The sequence below is a fragment of the Haliotis cracherodii genome, unplaced genomic scaffold (assembly GCF_022045235.1).
Source record: "Haliotis cracherodii isolate W230 unplaced genomic scaffold, xgHalCrac1.p SCAF_21, whole genome shotgun sequence".
Classification (NCBI taxonomy): domain Eukaryota; kingdom Metazoa; phylum Mollusca; class Gastropoda; order Lepetellida; family Haliotidae; genus Haliotis; species Haliotis cracherodii.
This window is the reverse complement of record NW_027266277.1, coordinates 14,663,137-14,685,012: the sequence shown is the minus strand read 5'-3', so window position 1 is coordinate 14,685,012 and position 21,876 is coordinate 14,663,137. Positions and strand designations below refer to the sequence as shown.

General features: G+C 40.0%; 1 protein-coding gene across 1 annotated transcript; it reads right to left on the bottom strand.

The window, feature by feature from the left end:
• Positions 1-2,877: 2,877 nt before the first annotated feature.
• Positions 2,878-13,525, bottom strand: LOC139470874 (mucin-22-like). Its single transcript, XM_071253192.1, has 3 exons — positions 13,459-13,525; positions 6,656-7,417; positions 2,878-5,747 (listed from the first exon to the last, which is right to left on the bottom strand). Exons 1-3 carry the CDS (start codon positions 13,523-13,525, stop codon positions 2,878-2,880), a joined length of 3,699 nt encoding a protein of 1,232 aa, XP_071109293.1.
• Between the last annotated feature and the right edge of the window lie 8,351 nt (positions 13,526-21,876).

The window sequence follows — 21,876 nt, the reverse complement described above, 5'->3', positions numbered from 1 at the left end:
CCCAATTTCGCCACGCTTATTATACCCCATCTGTTCACGTCATAAAGTTTCACCAGACTGGTGAATGACCTATTTCAGTTTTGGAACACCTCACCTCAAGGGACCTACCATATACACCAATGTGTAATTATCAAATTGTGTTTAACGAACACTATTAAGTTTACATTCACATCAGGCAATACACTGGATCAGAAACAGACACCAGCAACAACTAACATGACTTAGAATATATACTGAGGGAAACAAATAAGGGAACAGCATTTCATTGCAGTGTCCCTTTATTTATTCCCAGATTTTTACCAACAGTGACATCCATAGCTTGCCATCCATAACTTGCCATTCATAGCTTGGGAACAAACCTGGAAAACAATAAAGGAGCACTTGTATTTTCATGTGTTCCCTTATTTGTTTCCCTCAGTATATGTCAGTGCACTCACAAAAGTCCAGAATTTGTCACTTTGAAATGTCTTCAAGAGGCCCGTTCTCCGGTCTTGTATCTGGAAAAGTGTTTGAAGCTATAAGAATTCAGTGTAGGTATCCAATCCGCTCTTGACAAGTTCATAAGACGCAAGTCAGGCCTCGATCTCTCTCGTGTCGCTCTTATATAGGTTCAGCCAGCCTAGAAACATCCCATCCCGAAACTTCTCGAATGATCAAGTCTGTCATGTTTGTGAACAACGACCAAGGTCGGTAACTGTAAATCACTCGTCCTGTTATAATCTGGCCGCTGTGGCACTTGGCATTATAGGAGCGTTCCTGACCCTTTGCAGCCACTGACAATCGCTACAAATAAACTTACAACACACTCTCCTGCCACACTTCGTCTATGCCTGATAGCATACGTTGAATAGGGGGGCACGGGTGGCCTAAGGCGCCTCGATTCGCTGTGCAGAAGTGCGTCCCTTGGGCACACCAGAAACCTATGATAATGGGTTCGAATCCCGGTTCGCCCCGATTATGTTTCTAAGTTTGTCAGCACCATACCCGTGCTCGTGGGTTTCACAGAAGTGCTAAACGTCTAAGACCTGCATCACTTCGGGCTTTCCTCCCACAATGAGCTGACACGCTGCGATATAACTGGAATAATGTTAAACCCAACTCACTCACTCACTACTAGTTGAATAAGTGAGTGAGTTATTTTAACGCCGATCTTAACAACATTTACTAATATCACTGCATGTCAGCTTGGTGTGTAAGGAAAGTCCGAAGTGATGCAGGTCTTAGACCCACGAAAACGGGTATGGTGCTGACAAACCTAATACTCATAATAAGGACGAAACGGAATTCGAACCCTTGATCATAGGCTTCTGACATGCCTAAGAGGTGTAACTTTGCATTGCGAATTGCGGCGCCTTAGACGACTGTGCCACCCTTGCCCCACTTAATAGTTGAAGGTACCACACCTTGAGCATGAGGTATTGTGCAGCTAGATTGACCGTGTCACACCTTTGATGGCTTTAAAGGAGGACTGCGCTCGGTGGCCTGTTCCAGTTAAGATCTTGACGTTGTAATTAGTGTAAATTGTGAGTGCAATCTGGCATTCATTAACTGTTTGATTGATAAACAAAATACAACTTGAGTTTGTAGATCAAGTGGTGTTTGGACGATTTGATTCACACTTGCTTGTACAGCGACCTTGCCCAGGGATTGTCTCAAAACAATTCTTGTTGATTTAAGTCACTTGTGTTTTTGTCTTTCGATAGCAAAATAGTCAGTACATTGCGTAATTGTAATTGAATAACTTAAAAATTCCATTGTTTGCAATAATCTAGAAAAGTGTGTGAGTCCAAATGAACAACACTGTCATTAACTGATGATACAACGAATAAGTATTTTGAGACAACCCCACGATCAACCACGTGGTCGACTTGACCCTGAGGTCATGAGTTGAAATAAGACATAGAGTTATGTATTTTTCATATACCTTTTATTCTGTACAAAAAAGATACAAAATTATGATATTTGACATACATTTGTATATTTAAACAATGAGAGATCGAAGCAATATAGTACAAAATCTCTCGCGTACAAATCATAGTTACCTTTAAAAGGCTTTAAATCACATGATACGCCACAAAGCTAAAGACAACATCAACTAGGTCCATTTTCTCAACAAAATGTAGAAAATTGAAAATGTGAAATAAATTTAAAAAACCATTACATCGTATGGTTTAAGTTATATTAAGTGCAAGCAGAACGTATGGTACAAAACAATCTAGGAAGAGAATTTTGTTCTGAAAATGGACCATTTTGTAAAAAATATTTGTTCTCATCACTCACACTCACTCATAGTCGCCTTTCAAATCAGTCGCCAGTAACTCTCATATCGCCTCACACATATAGAGACAGTAACAAAATCTAGAATACGATTAAATACGATCAGTGTAGAAAAATACTAAAGCATTTCATGAAAAGTGAGACAGTCGTTCCCTTTTCTACATGAAAACATGTTGACGAACATCACGTATTTACAGTAATATTTACGAAACACCATGGTACATTTCGAGAACCGTTCTTTCAGATCGAATGATGACCTATACTAGCAAAGAGTCTATAATTGCAGGCAGAGCAGCCATCATGGGCCAGATTTGCTTAGCTGTTCTACGGTTATAGTAAAGGATATAAAAATCTACTGCTGCAGACAATGACAATAAGACATCAGTTATATTTAATCCTTTTGTCTTTATCGTGGAGCTGTGTCAGAGACGGTTTGTATTCTGGCGTTATTTCGACGGCCTGTCCCAGAAAGTCTATAAAGTTTGTTTTCACACCATGGGACGCCCGTCTCTCACATCTTAACTATCACAATTGATTGTGACGGGACCACACCTTCTGTCAGTCAACGTATTGTCTTTGGATGCACACACGGCACACAATTTACTGTGGGGCAGGGCGGACCTCCTTGCCGTCCCTCCATCTGGAGTAGTGCCTCCAGTGACGGAGGTACCATTTAATGAGGTCACTAAGAGAAATGAAAGATTTCTTTGTGGTGCCTTTAGATCCTCCTATAGCGAGTCTTCCGTCGGTGGAAGATGTGTCCAATACTGCCGTCAATGTTGACGTCATCTTGCTGGACTGAGAGCTCGTGCTGCCTGTGGTGCTCGTGCTGCTGGTTGATTCTGTGACGTCATCAGAAGTGTCGTCTGCGGATGTCGTCTGTTCGACTTCTGTGTCGTTACTCGTGGTTTTTACGATTTCAGTGACAGTTGTGTTTGATGCATCAACTTGGATTTCAGATTCTGTTGTATTTGTGGCGATTTCAATTTCTGTGGCATTTTCGGTTTCAGCTTGAGTAACATTGACTGTTGTCACTACAGTTACTGCTTCGGGTTTTGTAGCGTTCTCTGAAAGGGGTAGATGTTTCTCATCAACTTCTACTGCTGTATCGTCCTTAGATATGGCATTATCAGATGGAACAAGGGCGTTTTTGGCGGAGTTTCCGGCAGCGTCTTTAGCAATAGGTTCAGCAGTAGTAGTTGTAGTTACGGCCTCAGTGACGTTCAGTGCAGGGGTAGTCGTAGTCGTAGTCGTTGTGGTTGTGGTGGTTTCGGTTTCCGCTTTTTCAGTGACGTTGACAGATTCTGTAACATTTGGTGCTTGTGAGGTTATGGTTTCATTTTCTGTGTTATTAATTTCTGTTTTGGTAGCTTCTATCTTCTCAGTCGTAATTGATTCTGTAGTGGTCGTGGTCTCTTCGGTCTTGTTCTCTGCTGTCGCAGAGCAATTGTTCTTCTCAGTACACAGATCAGAGACGTCTTTCAGAAGTGGAACGGCTTTCACAGTTGCTGTTTCTTCTTTGGTGACGACATCGGCAGACTCAGTTGTGGTGGCAGCTTCAGATTCTGTCACAGTTGTTGTCTCATTAACCGTAGCTTGGGTAGTTGTTGTAGTAGTTGTAGATGCTGTGGTGGTTGATGAAGGTGCAACAGATTTAGCGTCAGTGATGGTTGCGTTGATGTCTTTCGTGTCAGTCGTGTTGGAATCAACAGTTTCGGTGACGATTTCAGCTTCAGTGTCGTTCTTTGAGACATCGGTGACTTCTGTTATGTTCTCGGGTTTTGGTGTAGTTTTAGTTTCAGGTTCAGCTGGCTTCGCCTCATCTTTCATGATCAGGTTGGTGATGGTGTTTTCAGTATCATGGGCAGAAACTTCCACCTCGCCAGATGACTCAATTTCTTCTGTTTCAGATTCAGTCTCTTCAAACAGAGTTCCTTTGGATTTTTTACCTTCTTTGTCAGCGATAGCCCACTTATCAAACACGTCACTACCGCCCATCTCATTATCCTTTGTCATCTTGCCCTTGTCATATGAGGCGTCGACCAAGTTGTCGGGGTATTCCTCACTGGCTTGTCTGGCTACCAAATGTTTACTCTGCATAGCATCATTCAACATTTTCATCATGAACTTCTCAATTTCCACATCTTCAACGTTGTCGGTGTTGTGGTAATCCCTAGCGTACACGGACTGCTGGTTTGCGGCAAATCTGTCGGATGCAAGGAATGGGTTGCTGGCAGGGGGAGCGTCCTGCTGGATCTTCCTGGGGTGACTGCGTTCGCGTTCCGCATCAGAGCCGAAATCGAAAGAAGATGCTCTTGATGTGTCTTCGGTAACGGTAGTCGTGCTATTTACATCTTTCTCAGTGGTGTTGGTGTCATTGCTTGTGGAATTGGTTTTCTCGATGTCATCCAGGGTTACAGAGTCATTAGATGAAGAGGTTAAGTTGGTGGTTGTGATGGTTGCGTTGGTGTCGAGTAGGATTGAGCTAGTTTCGGGTTCAGAAGATGGAGCTTGGCTTGTGGTGGTAGCATCACTTTCAGCAGATGAATCTGTCTTCACTGTGGTGTCATCAGAGTCTTCGCTCATGTTGTCCCAGATGCTTCTAGCGGAAGCCGTAGGGGCACCACTGGTTGAGGATGAGTCGGAGCTTGGGCTTGAGCTGGAGCTGGAGGTAGAGGGGGCATCAGTGGCGTCAACCTCATCGACCTTCTTCTCAATCTGGGCCTTCTTTCCATTTGAGAACAGTTCAAGTCGGTCGAGTTCAGATCCCTGTCTGTCACTGCTGGTGTAGAAGAGGTCAAAGTTCCAGTCCTTCCAGGTAGATCTGGTCTCAGAGGCCCGGGTCTCGTACACCCAGCTGTCAGTGGAGGTAGGTGGTGTGGATGGAGTGGTGGATTCGGTGGTGGTGGACTCGGTAGTTGTTGTCTGCTCTGAGGTGGTGGTGTCAGCTACGGATGAGGTTTCAGGGGCGGATGAGGAGGCGAATCTGTGTCCATATCTGTCATAAGGGCGAACGGTCACGGCGATTTTCTCGGTAGCATGAGCCGTTGTGGAGTCCACGTCTTCATCGTATTTCACCTTTCTTACATCATTTTCAATCGTCTCAAGGAATGGAATCTTCTCAGTGGTGGATTCGGTGGTTTTGACCTTATTTACCTTATTGAACTTGCTGTCTCTGCTGTCCTCATCAACCTTATTGACCTTATTGATTGAGTTAAGGGTCTGGGGGTGCATACGGCGTCTCATATTGTTGAAAGCGAAGTAAGTCTTGGCGCGGTAACCTTGGATACAGTTGACGTTATGGGGCCAGTTGCAGACGAGGTTCTGAGAATCAAAGAATAGACCAGGGGGGCATCTTTTCTGGAATGGGCGCCAGTTGTTGCAGTGGTAGAAGGTGTGGCAGTTTTCGGGGTCGGTGACGTAGGCGAACGCAGAGGTACATCGGACTTTACCGGAATCACTGTCGATTCCTGAAAGTATTGAACAAAAGGGCTTCATTGCTGCTCTATGATAGAAGGAGAGGGCGGGGCGTGGGGAACTGTAAGTCATTATCTAATTATCTGTTGATATATCACTTCAAGAGCAATTAATCGTATCAATATTACAAATTATCCATTTCAAATCTAGTCAGATCGGAGGACTACAGAGACTCTTGCATACTACAAGGATCCTATTATGATATTTATCTATTAGATCTTCTTCAACATTTTACTTTAAATTGATCAGCTGTCCAGGGTATGTGCCACCCTTCACAGTACGAAATAGCTGGATCTCAAGGGAGGCAGGACAAGTACATTCTACAATCGGTTACCTACCTGTACACAGCCCGAGATAAAAGCGTAACCTGTTAAATGAATAGCTTTGGCGTCTGCCCAGATGTTAACAAGCAGCAATGACATTGTCATGATGAATGACATGCAGTTTTGAAAAAATAAAACTTATGTATAAATCATATTTTAGCATTAAAACCGTTATACTGTCAATACAATCGTACGAAACGTTCATTGACCCTTGTTTGATTCAATAGTGCAATTACTGATCGCAATCGTGTGATGATTTGGATGTTATTAAACAACTTTATGCTTTCACTTTGATTTAAGAAATGTGGATGAGTGAGTGAGTATGGTTTTACGCCGCTTTTAGCAATATTCCAGCAATATCATGGCGGGGGACGCCAGAAATGGACTTCACATATTGTACCCATGTGATGAATCGTTCCCGGGTCTTCGGCGTGACGAGCGAACGCTTAAACCACTAGGCTACCCCATATAACCAAATCTGGATGATATGAGAGAACTATCAAGCTGTTGATGCAAAGGTTTAGAAAGCATTTATGCAATGAAAGCGTTAGGGTGGCGATACTCTATTCACAACTTACTGTTGTCCTCAAAGGGGGACCGCTTTAGAACATTGTGCTTAGGAGCCTGGGTTTGAGATCTAGCTTCAACTTCCTTCTTGTCTACTGTTTTGAAGGACTCGGTGGTTTCCTTGACAACAAGGGGTGTGCTGGTTTCATCTCTCTCAGTCTCGCCGCTCTCGGTGCTGTTACCATCGGTAGGATTCTCACTGGCGCGCATGTCAGTTGTATTGGTTGTCTCGGTGGTATTTTCGTTAGATTTTTCAGTGGAGAAGTCGACAGTGGTTGTGGCAGCGGAGGAGGTTTCGACATTAGTTTCTTCCTTCACGGTTTCAACCTTCTTGGGTGTCTTGGCCTCGGGTGTAGTCTCGGTTTCAGTGGTCGTCTGCTTACTGCCGGAAGTCGTCTGCTCGACCTTGGCCGTCGAGGTTTCAGTTGCCTTGCTGGTCTGGACTGTCTTCTTGGACGTCTTCTGGGAATCGGTCGTGGTGCTCTTCTGAGAGTTGCTTGCAGCAGCTCTAGATGTTGCGGGTGGGTCCTGCTTGGCCATTGGGGCGACTACGTTATCGCCTTCGGCGTCGAAGATTTGAGGAATGCAGGATCGAGAGGAGTCCCAGACGCAGACCTTTGCTTTGGGTTCGAAGACGAGACCGTTGGGGCAGGATTTGACAAAGAAGCGTCCATCAGTCAGGCAGTGGTAGTACTTGCGGCAGTCTTTAGGGTCGGCAATCAAAGCCTGGTTCATTACTTTAGGGCAGTGAAAGGACACCGTGACCCGCATCACTGCAATAAAAGGAGAGGGCGGGTTAGTTGTTGCATACACTTTTAGGCCGTAGTTCCTTGTATCACGGGATTAATGCGGTTATATGTTGTGGGGACATAGTAAGCGAATGAGTGTCAACTTAATGGTGTAGGGAAGCCAAAGTTAAAATTTACCACTTTGGTGAAACCACGGAGCTTTAAGGCAAATGATTCTAAAATGCAAACCCACGATCCTGGCACGGCTAAGGGGAGCTACTATGTATCAAATATGTACTATACACTGAAATATTATGTATATAAGTATGACTTAGTCGGATTCGCACAATCGACTCTGTTTTGGCAGAGATTTCTTATAGATATGGAAAGGGTTTTGTATTTTTTAATTAATTATATTGTCTCTTTGAATGTGCAGCAAAACGTATACTGTTTTCAAAAATAAACAGCAACAAATATGTGATGCTCGAAGAGTATGTGGAGTAGTGAACAAGGAGTAAGACAAACTATTCTACATGAAGAATATATGAGCATTAGGTTAATTAGATTTTCAATCACAATACTTTGTTTGAAATGGCCAACTTGAAGATCCCCTAGACACGGATGCTCTTTTGAATACTGTTTGCAGACCTGTCCACATTAGATGCGGAAACACCTTAAGACTACAAGGCTGCAACTATTTTTCAGAATTGGCACATCCTAGTACCTGCCGTCTGTGTGCTACTGCCAAGATACACATGGCAAGGAACCCAGCCACAATATACTACACAAGTCACATCGAGGCTTACTCGGCTCACATCGAGGCTTACTCTGCATAACTCGAGTCACCTGGTTTCAAGGCTAAAGTTTACTTGTGTTGAAAGCGTGCCAGGTGTATTCAAAACGGTAATAGACGATACGTTTATGAGATGGTGTTGACGAATGGTGAGTCCGGCAAAGCTAATCTTAACGAATATTAAAAACTTGCGGAACTTGCGGAACATTGAAAACTTGGCAAGTATAGTTATTTGACAAAGGTAATGAATGTTTTAGAAAATGGTACTTAATGATATGAGTGAAGAATGAAGAGTGAAACAGAAATTTCGAATTTTCTACAGTATTGGTATTCGAGTGTATGAATCTGTCTTTACATTTCTTCCTTTGATTGACTCATCTTAAAGCTTCGGCCTGCGTATGTAAGTATATTGTTCACTATGTAGTGTTTTTAGTGAGTGAGTGAGTGAGTGAGTGAGTGAGTGAGTGAGTGAGTGAGTATTGTCTTACGCCACTTTTAGCAATATTCCAGCCATATCACAGCGGAGGACACCAGAAATGGGCTTCACATAATGTACCCGTGTGGGGGAATCGAATCCGGGTGTATGCGTGACGAGCGAACACTTTAACCACTGGGCTACCCCACCGCCCCATATTTGTTTTTAAACATTGTCTGATGATATGAACAGAAAGGACATGCGAGTCACACTGCTGTAAAGTTTCACGAAGCTATCTTACTTGAATATTAACAACATTATTATTATTTCCGCACTTGTAAACCCGAACAAAAAGTGTGTGTGTTGAAATTGTTTACTTAAGGTGACCTACATTTCATGTATTTGAATATCTAAGGACGTGACATTATTTGATGAGGGCATGTCAACGGTCACGTGACCAGACGCTTTGTGTTGGCGTAACGTTGAAGGGACAGACGTATTGTAGGGGAAGGCTTGATGACAGAGTGAATCTCGTGTCTATAAAAGTCATGTTCGTATAAACAGGGCGAATACGGAAGACTTGGGAGGCATATTGACCGAATCTGCCGCCAGCCGTGGACACTCCCTATTTGAAAGGGCAGTGTAACAGATGTAATTTATGTATTTAACCGGGTTGTTAATATAGCGCGGCAAATATTTCAAGAACCTAATAGGAAGTTTGTCACCCTTTGTTCATGGGGCTGTACAGGAAACCTCGATAATCCGTACACTCATGTTTAGGACGTATATATACAAATTCAGTTCCCCGGTAATATATAGATAAAAATATAAATTTGGTTTACCAAAAACGTTCCCAATCCGGAAACCCGTTAATCCAGAGAATTTCTTTGAGGACGGTACCGTCCGGATTAACAAGGTTTCGTTTTAATCAAACATTTAACTGACTTAATGAAAGCATTTATATTTACTTAACGTATCCTATACATTCTAGGTTGACCATACAATTTTAAAAACTCATATAGTTTACTGAGACAAAAGGTTAAAACGTTATCTCGGCACACTGCGAACGGTTTCGATTCCCCACATAGGCACATTGTGTGGAACCCAAATGATATGACTGCAAATTCCAGATATATCTACTTGTAAAAGATAAAGTTAGATTTCTGATATATAAATGAGAAAACTAACTGGACACCGTATTCTGTTAAACAGGCCAAAGGGTGATGGTAAATTAACAGGGGTTCTGCCCAAAGCTGTTTGGGGAAAATAAATCCCTTACGATCTATCTAGCCCTTAAATATTGATTTGAACGCTTGGATGTTAAAATCGTTGACTTAAAAAAATTAGTTTCAACATTTAATTGATTTTAACATATGGATACTGAATTCAAACGTTTCAAACAATTCTGGTTTTTATACTCAAATTCCATTTAAATAGCTTGCCGTCATTTTCTTAAATTTCACACGCGCTATTTTTAAATTCAAAATACGGATTCAAATCTAAGAATATGAATCACGGTGTAGCGTTGTTGCTATGAAGATTCCTAGGCATTCGTGCCACCTAGTGGGGAAAAGTTGACAAAAGCTTTGAGTTGTTGATACAATCGATGAAGAATTCCTTTAAAGACTGTCATCACCCGCGGGTCGATAAAAGAGAAACAACTAACTCCGACCATGAAATATTTTGACCAGCGGTCAGCAAATGATATTGTCAACAAGGACAGTTATTGAGCGAGCTAACGCTGAAATGTTTGTCGAAAACATATAAGTCTGACGTTGATGGCACTCGTCATAGTAAGTGAATTCAGGTTTTGACATTTTTCAACATTGTTTACTGGTGAGGAATCGAGACAACTGTCGACATGGGCATATTTCAAAATAAAATTCAATGGCCATAACCTGAGAACTGTCTGAGGGTTCTGAAATGGTGCTAAACCATGTCGTTAAACCAATGCATGTAACTGTTCTCCTAGTGTTGTAGTTTCTTAAAGGGGAGCTAAGCTTGGCTTATTGTCAGTCCAAGCGAAAATGATGCATGTCGCCCAAACACCACTGTCGTATGTGCTAATTCTAATTTATTAGGTACATAAATCTACCAGCTAATTAGAAGCCTAATTAAAGAGACTCGATGCCTCAGCTTCACACATAAAACTCTTTTCAATGTCCAGATTTAGGCAGAAAATTGGCACCAGCCCCTAGACCGTAGGCCCTATTTAAATGGAATCGCTTGACTTGACTTGATAGACTTCTATCATCATCTTTTGATGAAACAAAATATAATTCAAGAAGTTTACTTGGAATAAAACGTTCAATCAGCACTGGATGTGTGAAGTATATCTTAAAGGGGAACTCGACTCGGGCATTTCGGCAGTCCAGCATGATTAATGCAATCGTTTACACCAACGTTTCTGCTGCTATCCCATTTCTTGTGTCCCCCGCCCTTATACTGCTAGAATATTGCTAAAACCTGCGCTAAACCCGACTCACTCATTCACTAGGACTAATTGATAGTCATAGCTATTTTGATTGAAGTCTTTCAAATACCATGTTATTTGTCTACTGACTTAACTTAACGCTAAGAATGTCTCAGTAACACACGCGACTTTAATTACATCGGAATCTAGACTTACAATGGACGATAGAAAGTAAAGTAGAGTGCCCCCTTTAAATCCTTGTCTTCCACACAGGATAATCTCTGAACATGAAATAAGTAAAAAGCTATCACTGTGAAGGACGTATTGATATACTATGTTAATTTTAAAACCAAGGGAATGTCGAAAGTTAAATACTACTTGATACAACTAATTCTAAATAAAGAACAATTGACCAGCGTCTTCCTAGCAGGATAATCCCTGATTGTAAAAATAATCTGAAAAGCTGTCACTTTGAAGGACGTATTGGTATAATATCTATTTTTTAACAAGGGAATGCCGAAAAGTTAAATACTACTTGATACAACTAATTCTAAATAAAGACGGCGTCAGCAGCGTCAATACGGGGACCAGCATGGTCGCTGCAAGCCCAATCTCTCCAAACATACTGCTTATGACACTTATACATTGGCGGATTATATTTTTAAATCGGAAGTGTCGGATTAACAAGGGGAGACGGGGTACACGGCATAAGCACGAGACGACAAGGGGAGATTACCCGATAATCCTTGCTTTCGACTGAAATATTTAACAAACAGGGCTGCTAATTGTTTAGTCGACAGTCTCGGCACTTCGAGAATCCACCAGGATTAACGTGATTTACACCTTGAACTGGGATTATTTGATTAACGCTGGAGAGAGAGTTGGGGCCGTGTGAGGGATGCGCGCCTTGTCCTGACCGATGACCACAACGTTAAAATGACCCTACCAGAAAAGACCAAATCAAAAGCACTTTATATTTTTTTTTACAAAATGTCCATTTTTTTTCATGACTCTCCCCATATTTGTGTAATATTTTTATGATCCTCCTCTGGTGATTCTTTATCATTGGTGACCCTCCCCTGATTCCCCCTGACCCTCATTTGGGCATGGATAGTGAAGTACAAGACATTTAATGAATTTGAACTAGCTACACATGGAATACTGTTACTTTCAAGTAACATCTATATTACTGGATTATCATTTAGTTTTACTGTTAGAAAAAACAAACCAATAGAGACAATTAAATATTTTAACACCCTGTGTGAAGTCAGTTTATTAAACAAGAGTTGGTCCAGACTATACGTCTTACATAGACGTATGACCAATTGTTGTTAATATAATGACGTCATTCAGGGTGAGGTACTACTCTGGCAATCATTTTTAAAACTTTATCACCCCGACTGCTTAAGACACCAACAAATAACAAGTAACATTCGAAAAACATTCGCATACATTGGAGAGAATTTCTGTGTATTAGACTTATAGGAGATGAGAGCCAAGTACTACTAATGAGTGAGTGAGTGAGTTAAATTTAACGTCACTTCTGCAATATATCAGCCATATCTTGACTACTAATAATGAGACATAGGTATATTAAAATAATATATCTTCGGTAAAATAGGGTTCTTCCAACGCTTGTAATTTGCCAAAAGGATATGTGTAAATCTCTGTCAGTTAATAATGTGCTTTCTTAAAATCGGGGTACGTTACGGCGATAACTATTTCAACAACATTTTCATTGTTATTAATTCAATGTGTCTAAATGATTATGTTATGAAAACCAGCTTGATATTTGCGTCATGGATAAGACCACTCAGCGTTTGTGTATCCTATCCTATCCTCTGTTGGTAGTTCTAAAGCAGATGCATGTAATAAAACCTTCCAATTATATATTTATATACGTTCTACTTCACTAATGAAAGTATAACTCTTTGCGTTTCACATAACAAATTAGACCATGTCACAAGTGTATATCAATTGTATACACTACTCAACTTTTGATAGAAATAGCTTCATGCACTTATTACAATTGCATATAAAAGTCAGTTTTGCGAACCCGGGGCAATATCATACGCTTAGACAACCGACTTTATATAGTATTCATTTTTTTTATAGAAATACATTTCGTACAATTTACCGTTTTGAATACAAATACAAAGACAAGTCAGTGGATGAAGAAGGAACAATAGCATACGCCTTGACAGTACATTTTATGCACTCATCAAGTTTTGAAAGATATACATTACATACAATTTATAAATGCATCTAAAAAACTGCCAATGAAGATGGGACAGTAGCATACGTACAGGAAACCTATTTGAAGTTCTATTTAATTTTTGATAGAAATTCATTTCATATAATTATAAATACATGTAAATGTTGTGGTCAGTCATGCCTAGACGAATATTCCTATGACAAGTTGAGTAGTATACATCCACAGTAGGTATCCAAGAGCACAGACTTACCTCCCAATATCACAAGAAGTGCCAGGAGCCTCATCCTTGGTGGGGGCAATCCGGATAGATCGGCCATAGTAGAGGAGTCCAGGGAAGATGGAGAACAGAGGGAGCTGAGAGGAGACCAAGACACCTAGATGTATACAGTGATGCGGCTTCAGCTGGGCAACCAACTCAGAGAGCCACTACAAGATGTTGCTCTGGAGAGAGGACTGAGAGAAGATGCTTCTACATCGGCAAGCGGGGTCTTTTATAGCCCTGTGTCTGTTTGTTTGACGACAAAGAAAGCGCTATGTTACAATCGGGCTATTGTCAACACGACAAACTCCTGCTTCGACTGAAGGGTAAACAGTCTTCTTCGTCTAGGTTGGCTAGATTTCTTTTGAAGTAACTGCCCACAACAGAAACGACTTGGACCTAATTTCTGGTCCGCTTGTAAACAGCGCGAAAATCCGCCGCTAAAACTCAAGGTATCTCTATTGCGTGTTTTTTCCCCTTCAATCGTTGTCTCAAGCTAGGCTTCTGCACTGAGAGTTAGACGAGAAGCTCTGATGGTGAGATTCAGCCCGCATGTTACAGAGGTGCTAGGCAGCCATGCCTTCACCATCAGCACGTTGACAACAAGGCACAAGGCATTGTCGCCAAGCTATGAAATGCACAATATGGCTCTACAACCTGAAAATGATCACAGGGGATATGGTGCCTCCGTGAATTTGACCAGGGCGGATTATCAAATTAACAAGATAACATTCTTGAACATTTTACGTGTTTTGTCTGTGCAGTTTTACATTGGTGTGAATTTCTGGCTTCGGTTGCAAGTATTCCAAGATGCTGGACTTCCTGTCAACGTCAAGAAGACGAACCTAGCTTAAGTGTCGTGTTTGTCCACCAAGAAGCGAAGATATTCAGCGGAGACTCTTACGAAGGACTTTACCACTTTCAAGACGTTGTTCAGTAAATAAAATATATTCAGGTATCGTATCAGTACTATCTGCAGCAAACAGAGAATAATGTGTTAACATTATTTAAGACACCAGATTTTGCAGTGTAGCATTAATAGATTCGACATTTCAGCTAATGCTATGTTAGTATAGGGATATATCTGTTGTCCTAAGAAATATGTAAAAATTCAAAATGTTTCAAGAACATCGCCTGTGTCATAGTTCTTGTTAATACTTTATGATCCACAATGGTACTGCAACGTGCTGTGTTTGAAAACCTTCCATAACCTAAAACGACTATTTGAAAATTGTAATCTGATTCTATATCATTATCAGTAAAGCTTCTTGAAAACGGTAACCACCCTGCTCTAGGCGTGACCTATTCCACTCTATACGTTAGTTATCATACCATATATCTCCTTATGTTTTTGTAAAGGGTACTAACGATAAGAAGCAACGATAAAGTTTCGTACGGTACGGTAACCATCCTGCTCTATGCGTGACCTATTCCACTCTCTGTATCGCATATTCTATAAGTCAGTTATCATACCATAAATCTACTTATGTTTTTGTAAAGGGTAAAAACGATAAGATGCTACGATAAAGTTTCGTATCATTCCAATTTACAGTTACTTAAAATGTAAACTTCGACACCAACAGAGATTCCATTCCTAATTGAACTTTTGAATATTTGTTGTATGTATAAACTCTGATACTATAATGAGATACAATTTTGTACATTTACCTTAAATATACTACCTCAATACTAGAGTGAGCTTCCTCTCCCTAAAGTTGTTCATAGTAGTCAAGCAACTTTGCAGGTAGAGCGTATGTTATATCGTTAATGTAACTAGCAGTACCACGATGCTAGTGTTATGATCTCTCGGTAATTGCCTCCCCAAACAAGGCTTGATTTTACGCATTCCCAACACCAGAAACCGTTAGAAACCGTTAGAAATATTGACTGAAAATCAAGATAATAATGATGAAGAAATATTTTACAAAGTTAATTTATAAGGTTAATAGTTGTTATACTCAATGGCATAATTGTAAGGATGAAGCAATCGTGTTGTGGCACAAGGTCAAAATAATGACACAATGCTATGTGCAGCTGTTCACGTTTGTGGTAATATCTTCATGAGAAGGTCCCCACGCATCAGAGTGTCGTGTTGTGTCAAGTACTGTTTAGACCCAAGCATCTGTTACATCAAAACGCGGATCACAGCGTTTTGTCCCCATCTCCACACAAGCAATAATTCAACTACATCACTGAATCACAAGCAATAATTCAAATACATCACTGAATCATTGACAGAATGGTCCAGTGCATGAAACAGTGTTATCCTGTTTGCGTTAAAGGACTAACAGTCAAATAGAAATGTGTGAGTATTCACATATAGAGGTTTTCTTTTCAGAAATATGTTTCTAGCATAATGCATAATATTATATAACACATTTATTTGTAATGAAATAAATAGGTAAAGGTGGATGAGAAAAAGGCGTTCATATGGTCAACCTTGGTTGCAGGCATTAGAATCGTTGTAATAAATACAGCACTAGTGTTATAACATGGTAATACAACTACGTATAGTATGGTATGACACGAACCATTACCTTCGCCAGCAGTCTTTCTGACTTTATACAGTGTGATGTCAAGGCATATATGTAAGTCATTGCCTGTGTTCTGCAAATAGTTAGGAAAGTTAATAGTCTGGAAGGGACGTAGCACTCTCTATAGTAACGACTGTCTCTTCAGACAAGTGTATTTTGATCAAGACATAATTGTAAATATATAAATGTTTACAAAACTGAATGTGATTAATTTGTCATAAATACACCACTAGTGTTATAACATGATAACACAACTGCATATAGTATGGTATGACACGAACCATTACCTTCGCCAGCAGTCTTTCTGACTTTATACAGTGTGATGTCAAGGCATATATGTAAGGCATTGCCTGTGTTCTCCAAATTGTTAGGAAAGTTAATAGACTGGTAGGGACGTAGCACTCACTATAGTAACGACTGTCTCTTCAGACAACTGTATTTTGATCAAGACATAATTGTAAATATATAAATGTTTACAAAACTGAATGTGATTAATTTGTCGTTTCATTACTTTTATCAAAACTGTCGATATTACAGAACGTATATGATGCCAACTTTTGCTTGCTTCATCTGCCCCTGTCCACTTGCAATACTAGATTAGTTCGATCAACGTCAGCCATCCAGTGTCACACTACACATGGTATAGGACCACACTGACATTACAGACAGAGTTTGACAGCACCATTACCTGTATACAATCCTCTAATATGTCATTAATTATATATCTTAAACAGATCAGGGTATATGTAGAAACACAAAGTACAATTGCAGTGTTTGCCAGTGCACATGTGTGCAGTTTGCCAGTCTGTCTGTAAGACACCAAATAGACACATACATTTAGGGCAGCTGTTTCAAAGGGAGTCGTGCGTTGGCTTTAGGAAGTACAGTGAAACCTCGTTAATCCGGACTCCACTAATCCCTTATTGATTAATAATCATAATTATTTGCTCTGGTACGAAATATACACACGATATAAAAACAGTACATGATATGCAATAAATCAAGTATAACCAAAGACATACAAAAATAGTTCCATACAGATGCGAGAACATATAGCTTTCTGTAGCAAGTGTTGCCAGCGTTGCAGTGTAACTTGTTCAACACCAAGAATGGCTGGATTAAATAGTTTGGTTAAAGTTCAAGTTTCTGTGCTGAAGATGAATAAAATTTAAAGATAAATAGAAAAACGTTGCTAAAGTTACTATTGATAAATGGATTGTTGGAGGTGACTAATAAAGGTTAATAACTTTTGTCCGATCAGTTTGTTTTTTGACAAGAAAACATATTTATATCAATGGACTTTTCATCACTACTACCTGGTCTCTTCACTATATTTTCTAAAGACAGAACTCTTGTTTATCCCATTAAAGAACGTTTACAAATATCAATAGTACACTATTATATCAATATTATACTTCCACCTATTTAACTTATGAACAACTACATGATAATCCAAACTGCCTATCGATCCAAAATGGGTCACTATGGTATTTCCGTTTTGTTTGTTTTTTAAAGCCTATAATGCAAAATGTATAAAGTTCTTGTGAAGCACAATATTGTGAACTTGTTATTGAACAGAATACGGATGTGATTAAGTTTGTTTTGTTTGTTTGTTGTTTACACCGCACTATTCAAGCAATATGACAGCGGATTGTAAATAATCGAGTCTGGACCAGATAACCCAGTCATTGATATCATGAGCATCGATCCATGCAATTGGGATGCGATGACGAGGCTTCATGTGATTAAGTAGTTGATGATGGCGATGATGATGGTGATTCGAAACAACAGAAAAAACAGCGTAGCATTAACGCTAAACATTGATATAACTTCTAAAGACAGTCAATACACAATTGATTGATTGATTAATACACAAATGCGCGCGCCCGTGTTTGTCGGGGGGCGGGGTGGGCTCATGGGAGGGTGGTGTGTGCGTGTTTGTGTGTGTGTGTGTGTGGGGGGGGGGGGGGGGGGGGGGGAAAGAGAGAGAGAGAGAGAGAGAGAGCTGGGTATATGTACTTAAACACATGTGTATTTGAATATTTTGCCAGTCTGTAAGACAACAAATAAACATATACATTAAGAGCAGTAGTTTCAAAGGGAGTCGAACGTTGGCTTCCCCGAATATTTGCCGTTGGAAACACATATACATAATTAATGGGACAAACATACATATACAAAACTCGTTCATATGGACACAATGTCAGGATAAACGGGGCTTCAATGAATAGTAAAGTTTCACTTGTGAAGTACGGTTTTCCATTTTCAATGAAACCGGATTATTAAATGTCTGGATTAACGAACGATGGTTACGGATTAATTTTCCCAAATTTGACGCAATAAGGTCAGATGCAATTCCCTATTTTGACTTGTACCATATGTTCCTAATTTATTTTTATTTTTTTTATTATTTTTTTTTATTATTTTTTTTTATTTTTTTATTTTTTATTTTTTATTTATTTTTTTATTTTATTATTTATTTATTTTTTTTTGGGGGGGGGCAGTTGTCTTGCCTTTGCATGTGTTTGTGGCAGGTGCCACCGGTGGGTCAGGACACCTTTTCGCGAACACCTGGTATCATTACTCGTATCATTTGATAGTGAATCATAAACACATGCTCATGATATAGTCGATACAGTCGACTCTGTTTTATGCAGAGATTTCTTCTGGTAAAGGAAAGGGTTTTGCGGGGTTTTCTTTGTATGTGTGAAAGGCTCCCGAACGGAGTAACCATGTCTCATTATCCACTGAGTACGGGGAAAGAAGACTTATTTAATATCATAGAAAATGATAGCGTGCAGCAATCATGCACCTGACAATTATAAATACTACTTCACAATTGATAGGTATATTTATATCTTTCATGGATACACAAAACTGATTTTCATAGTATGTCAAGTGTATATTTAAATAGAATAAAATATCGGGTTATTGCTATCAATTGTGCAGTAGTATATTAACAGATACATTGAGGTTCTTGTGAAATTTGTTTGTTGGTTTTAAAGAAAGCAACATATAATATCTCAATTCAAGTTCGAGTATATTCAATTTCACAGATGTTTTCACAGAAAATGGATCTAATTTTAAATCATCACTGCCAAAATGAGATGATTGTTTGACCGAACATAGACACATGGTCATGATATAGATGGAATTTTACAATCGACTCTGGTTTTAGCAGATATTTCTTTTGAAAATGGAAAGGATTTTGTCGCTTTTATTTACGTTACACAATGGGTGATAAGATTGTCTGTCATCATAGATGTAATGTCAGAAATAAACCATGTAGTGAAATATTTGAGTACACTCGAGGTATTAAATGATTATAGGATTATCTCTTATGAGAGAACCTGGGGACGGCAGTCTTTAAATGTGTTTAAACCGTCAAAAAAGAGCGATGTCTGGCGAATGACGATGTAACAAATCTGTATCAATCGCGGCAAGATTAGGAACGCTGGGTGCGGGCATCATCCTCTTCAGAAATATCACAGGCAACTTAGTGATGGCGTCCGCGACGTGAAAAACTCCATCACACAACGAAGAAACAACAGCCGCGGATTTGCAGTCCTTAGTTCTTCCCTATTATTTACATTTAAGCGGATGTATTTGAGATGATATATTTATCGCTATATTTGGATTGTTTGTTTTGAGAATTAACTCATGGGCACAATAATACCAGAACAGTGAATGTTTTGTTACATTGACGGTACATAATTACAACACTGCTAAGTGACAGGCTGCATACCATGTTCTCAAGGGTGTAAGAGTATCGATGAAAATAAAGTTATTAACCGATTCTGACCACCTGATCAATTAAATTGCCTCTTACGATTAAATGTTCATTTTAGCTTTTTTTCCAATATCCTGTCCAGTGCATCTCGTTGCAACATAAAACCTTTTATTGTACGCTGTGCTTTTTTGCTTCCGAGTACCGCAAACCGCAATCATCAAAGACATGTTTTTTTATGCGTAGAGCTTTCTCTCATGCAGGCATATCAAAACACAAAACAGAAAAGAAAACATCAGACATAAACTTTTCCACGAAAGTGCAGCGAACTTTCGCATGATTTTGTCCAATGTTAACGTTGTAAGTAATTCTTTTCATCTTTACGGCTAAACAGAAAGAACTTCCTTAATTACTCATACCCTTCAAGAAAAAAGTATGTTCAGGGGATACAGAATGCGTATGATCGCTCCGCCCAAACTGTTAATTAAACAAGCGGGGCGACAGATCACCCCCTTGCAGTTGGCCTATCTGTGCAGGGGAAATACTGGTTGTGTGGAATTCCCGGCTAAGGGGATGGGATGAATGATTTCTTTGGGCGTCGGCTACTCTCAAACCTGGTGCAAGCTCTATCTTCTAATGCAGGAACATTTAAGGAAGCGAAGAGGAGGTGTGAACAATGTGTTTGTATCGACTCCTGGTCTTGTAAAGTACCGTGGTTGAGGCGTAACGGAACACAATACCGCGATAAATTTAACTGAGGATCTGCTGGAGAGAAATTCTGACTGTCGTGTTTATCAAGAGTATTACCTAAAGACAATTTTTGTTCAGACTCAGCTGAAAGACAATATCACACCTCAGTCTTTCTTCCGTGAAAGGGAAAGTACCGCTCTTGAATCGAAAGAGCTGGATAGTGTTGGTGGATGTGAAATTTTACATACGTGGCATAAATTCATTGCTTCACAGAGATGTTGGATGCATGTTTAGAAATGGATTTGATGCGCGAGAGAAACTGGAGAAATATGCATTTAACCTGTTTATTTCCGGGGATAAACGTTTTGTGTCTTTTCAATCCATGCTTAACACATTTATATGCATTGTCGTCAAACGGTCTTCAAAAGCGTTGGCACTTGTTCTCGAAACAAAAACTTTCTTTGAGGTAAAATATTAGTTGAAATTAAGGTATGATGAATTGTCGTGGGAAGTTTTGCATCTCTTATAAAGAAAATGTTTAGTTGAATTGCCGGAACAGGTGTTTTGCTTGTCAATTCCTCAAAATAGAGAGGGTTTATTTTATTTTAGAAATTTACATGAATACTCATATAATCTATGTGAATATTCACACTACATAAGAACGCTACACGTTTTTATTTGTATATCTTATTGTTATTGTACAATTGAGAGTGAGGGGTTATGGCAATAATGAAAATTGTAATAACCATAATATGTATTGGGGGGGGGGGGGGGGGGGGGGGGGTAGGTACACCACAAGTGAGAGAGTGACAAAGAGTATGGCTTAACGCCGTTTTTAGCAATATTCCAGCAATATCACGGCGAGGGACACCAGAAATGGGCTTCACACATTGTGCCCATGTGGGGAATCGAACGAGCAAACGCTTTAACCACTAGGCTAGTCCATCGCCGCACAACACATATCCACTATGGGACCCAGGTTATAATAAGTCCTCAAGGTGGTCCTTGACTTGGGTGATTGCATGTCATTGTACCCCGACAGCATGGGACGCTGCTCATAATATCAATCACTGGTTTGTCATGCCCAGATTGGATTATTAACAAACAACCTTGATAAAGCTGGACTATTGCCTAGTGTGGCGTTAGAAAACAATCACTCACCATCACCCTTTAGTAAACTCGCTTGGTGCTCAACGGTAAAATAAAAAAGAGTGAGTGAGTGAGTTGGGTTTAACGCAGCTTTTAACAGTATTCCAGTTATATCGCGGCGTGTCAGCTTGATGTGGGAGGAAAGCGCGAAGTGATGCAGGTCTCAGATGTTTACCACTTCGGTGAAACCCACGAGCACGGGTATGGTGCTGACAAACCTAGAAACATAATCGGGGCGAACCGGGATGAAAAATAAAAAAAAGTGATAAAAGAGGATGAACCCAATATCCAGCTCTTATACATCAGAAT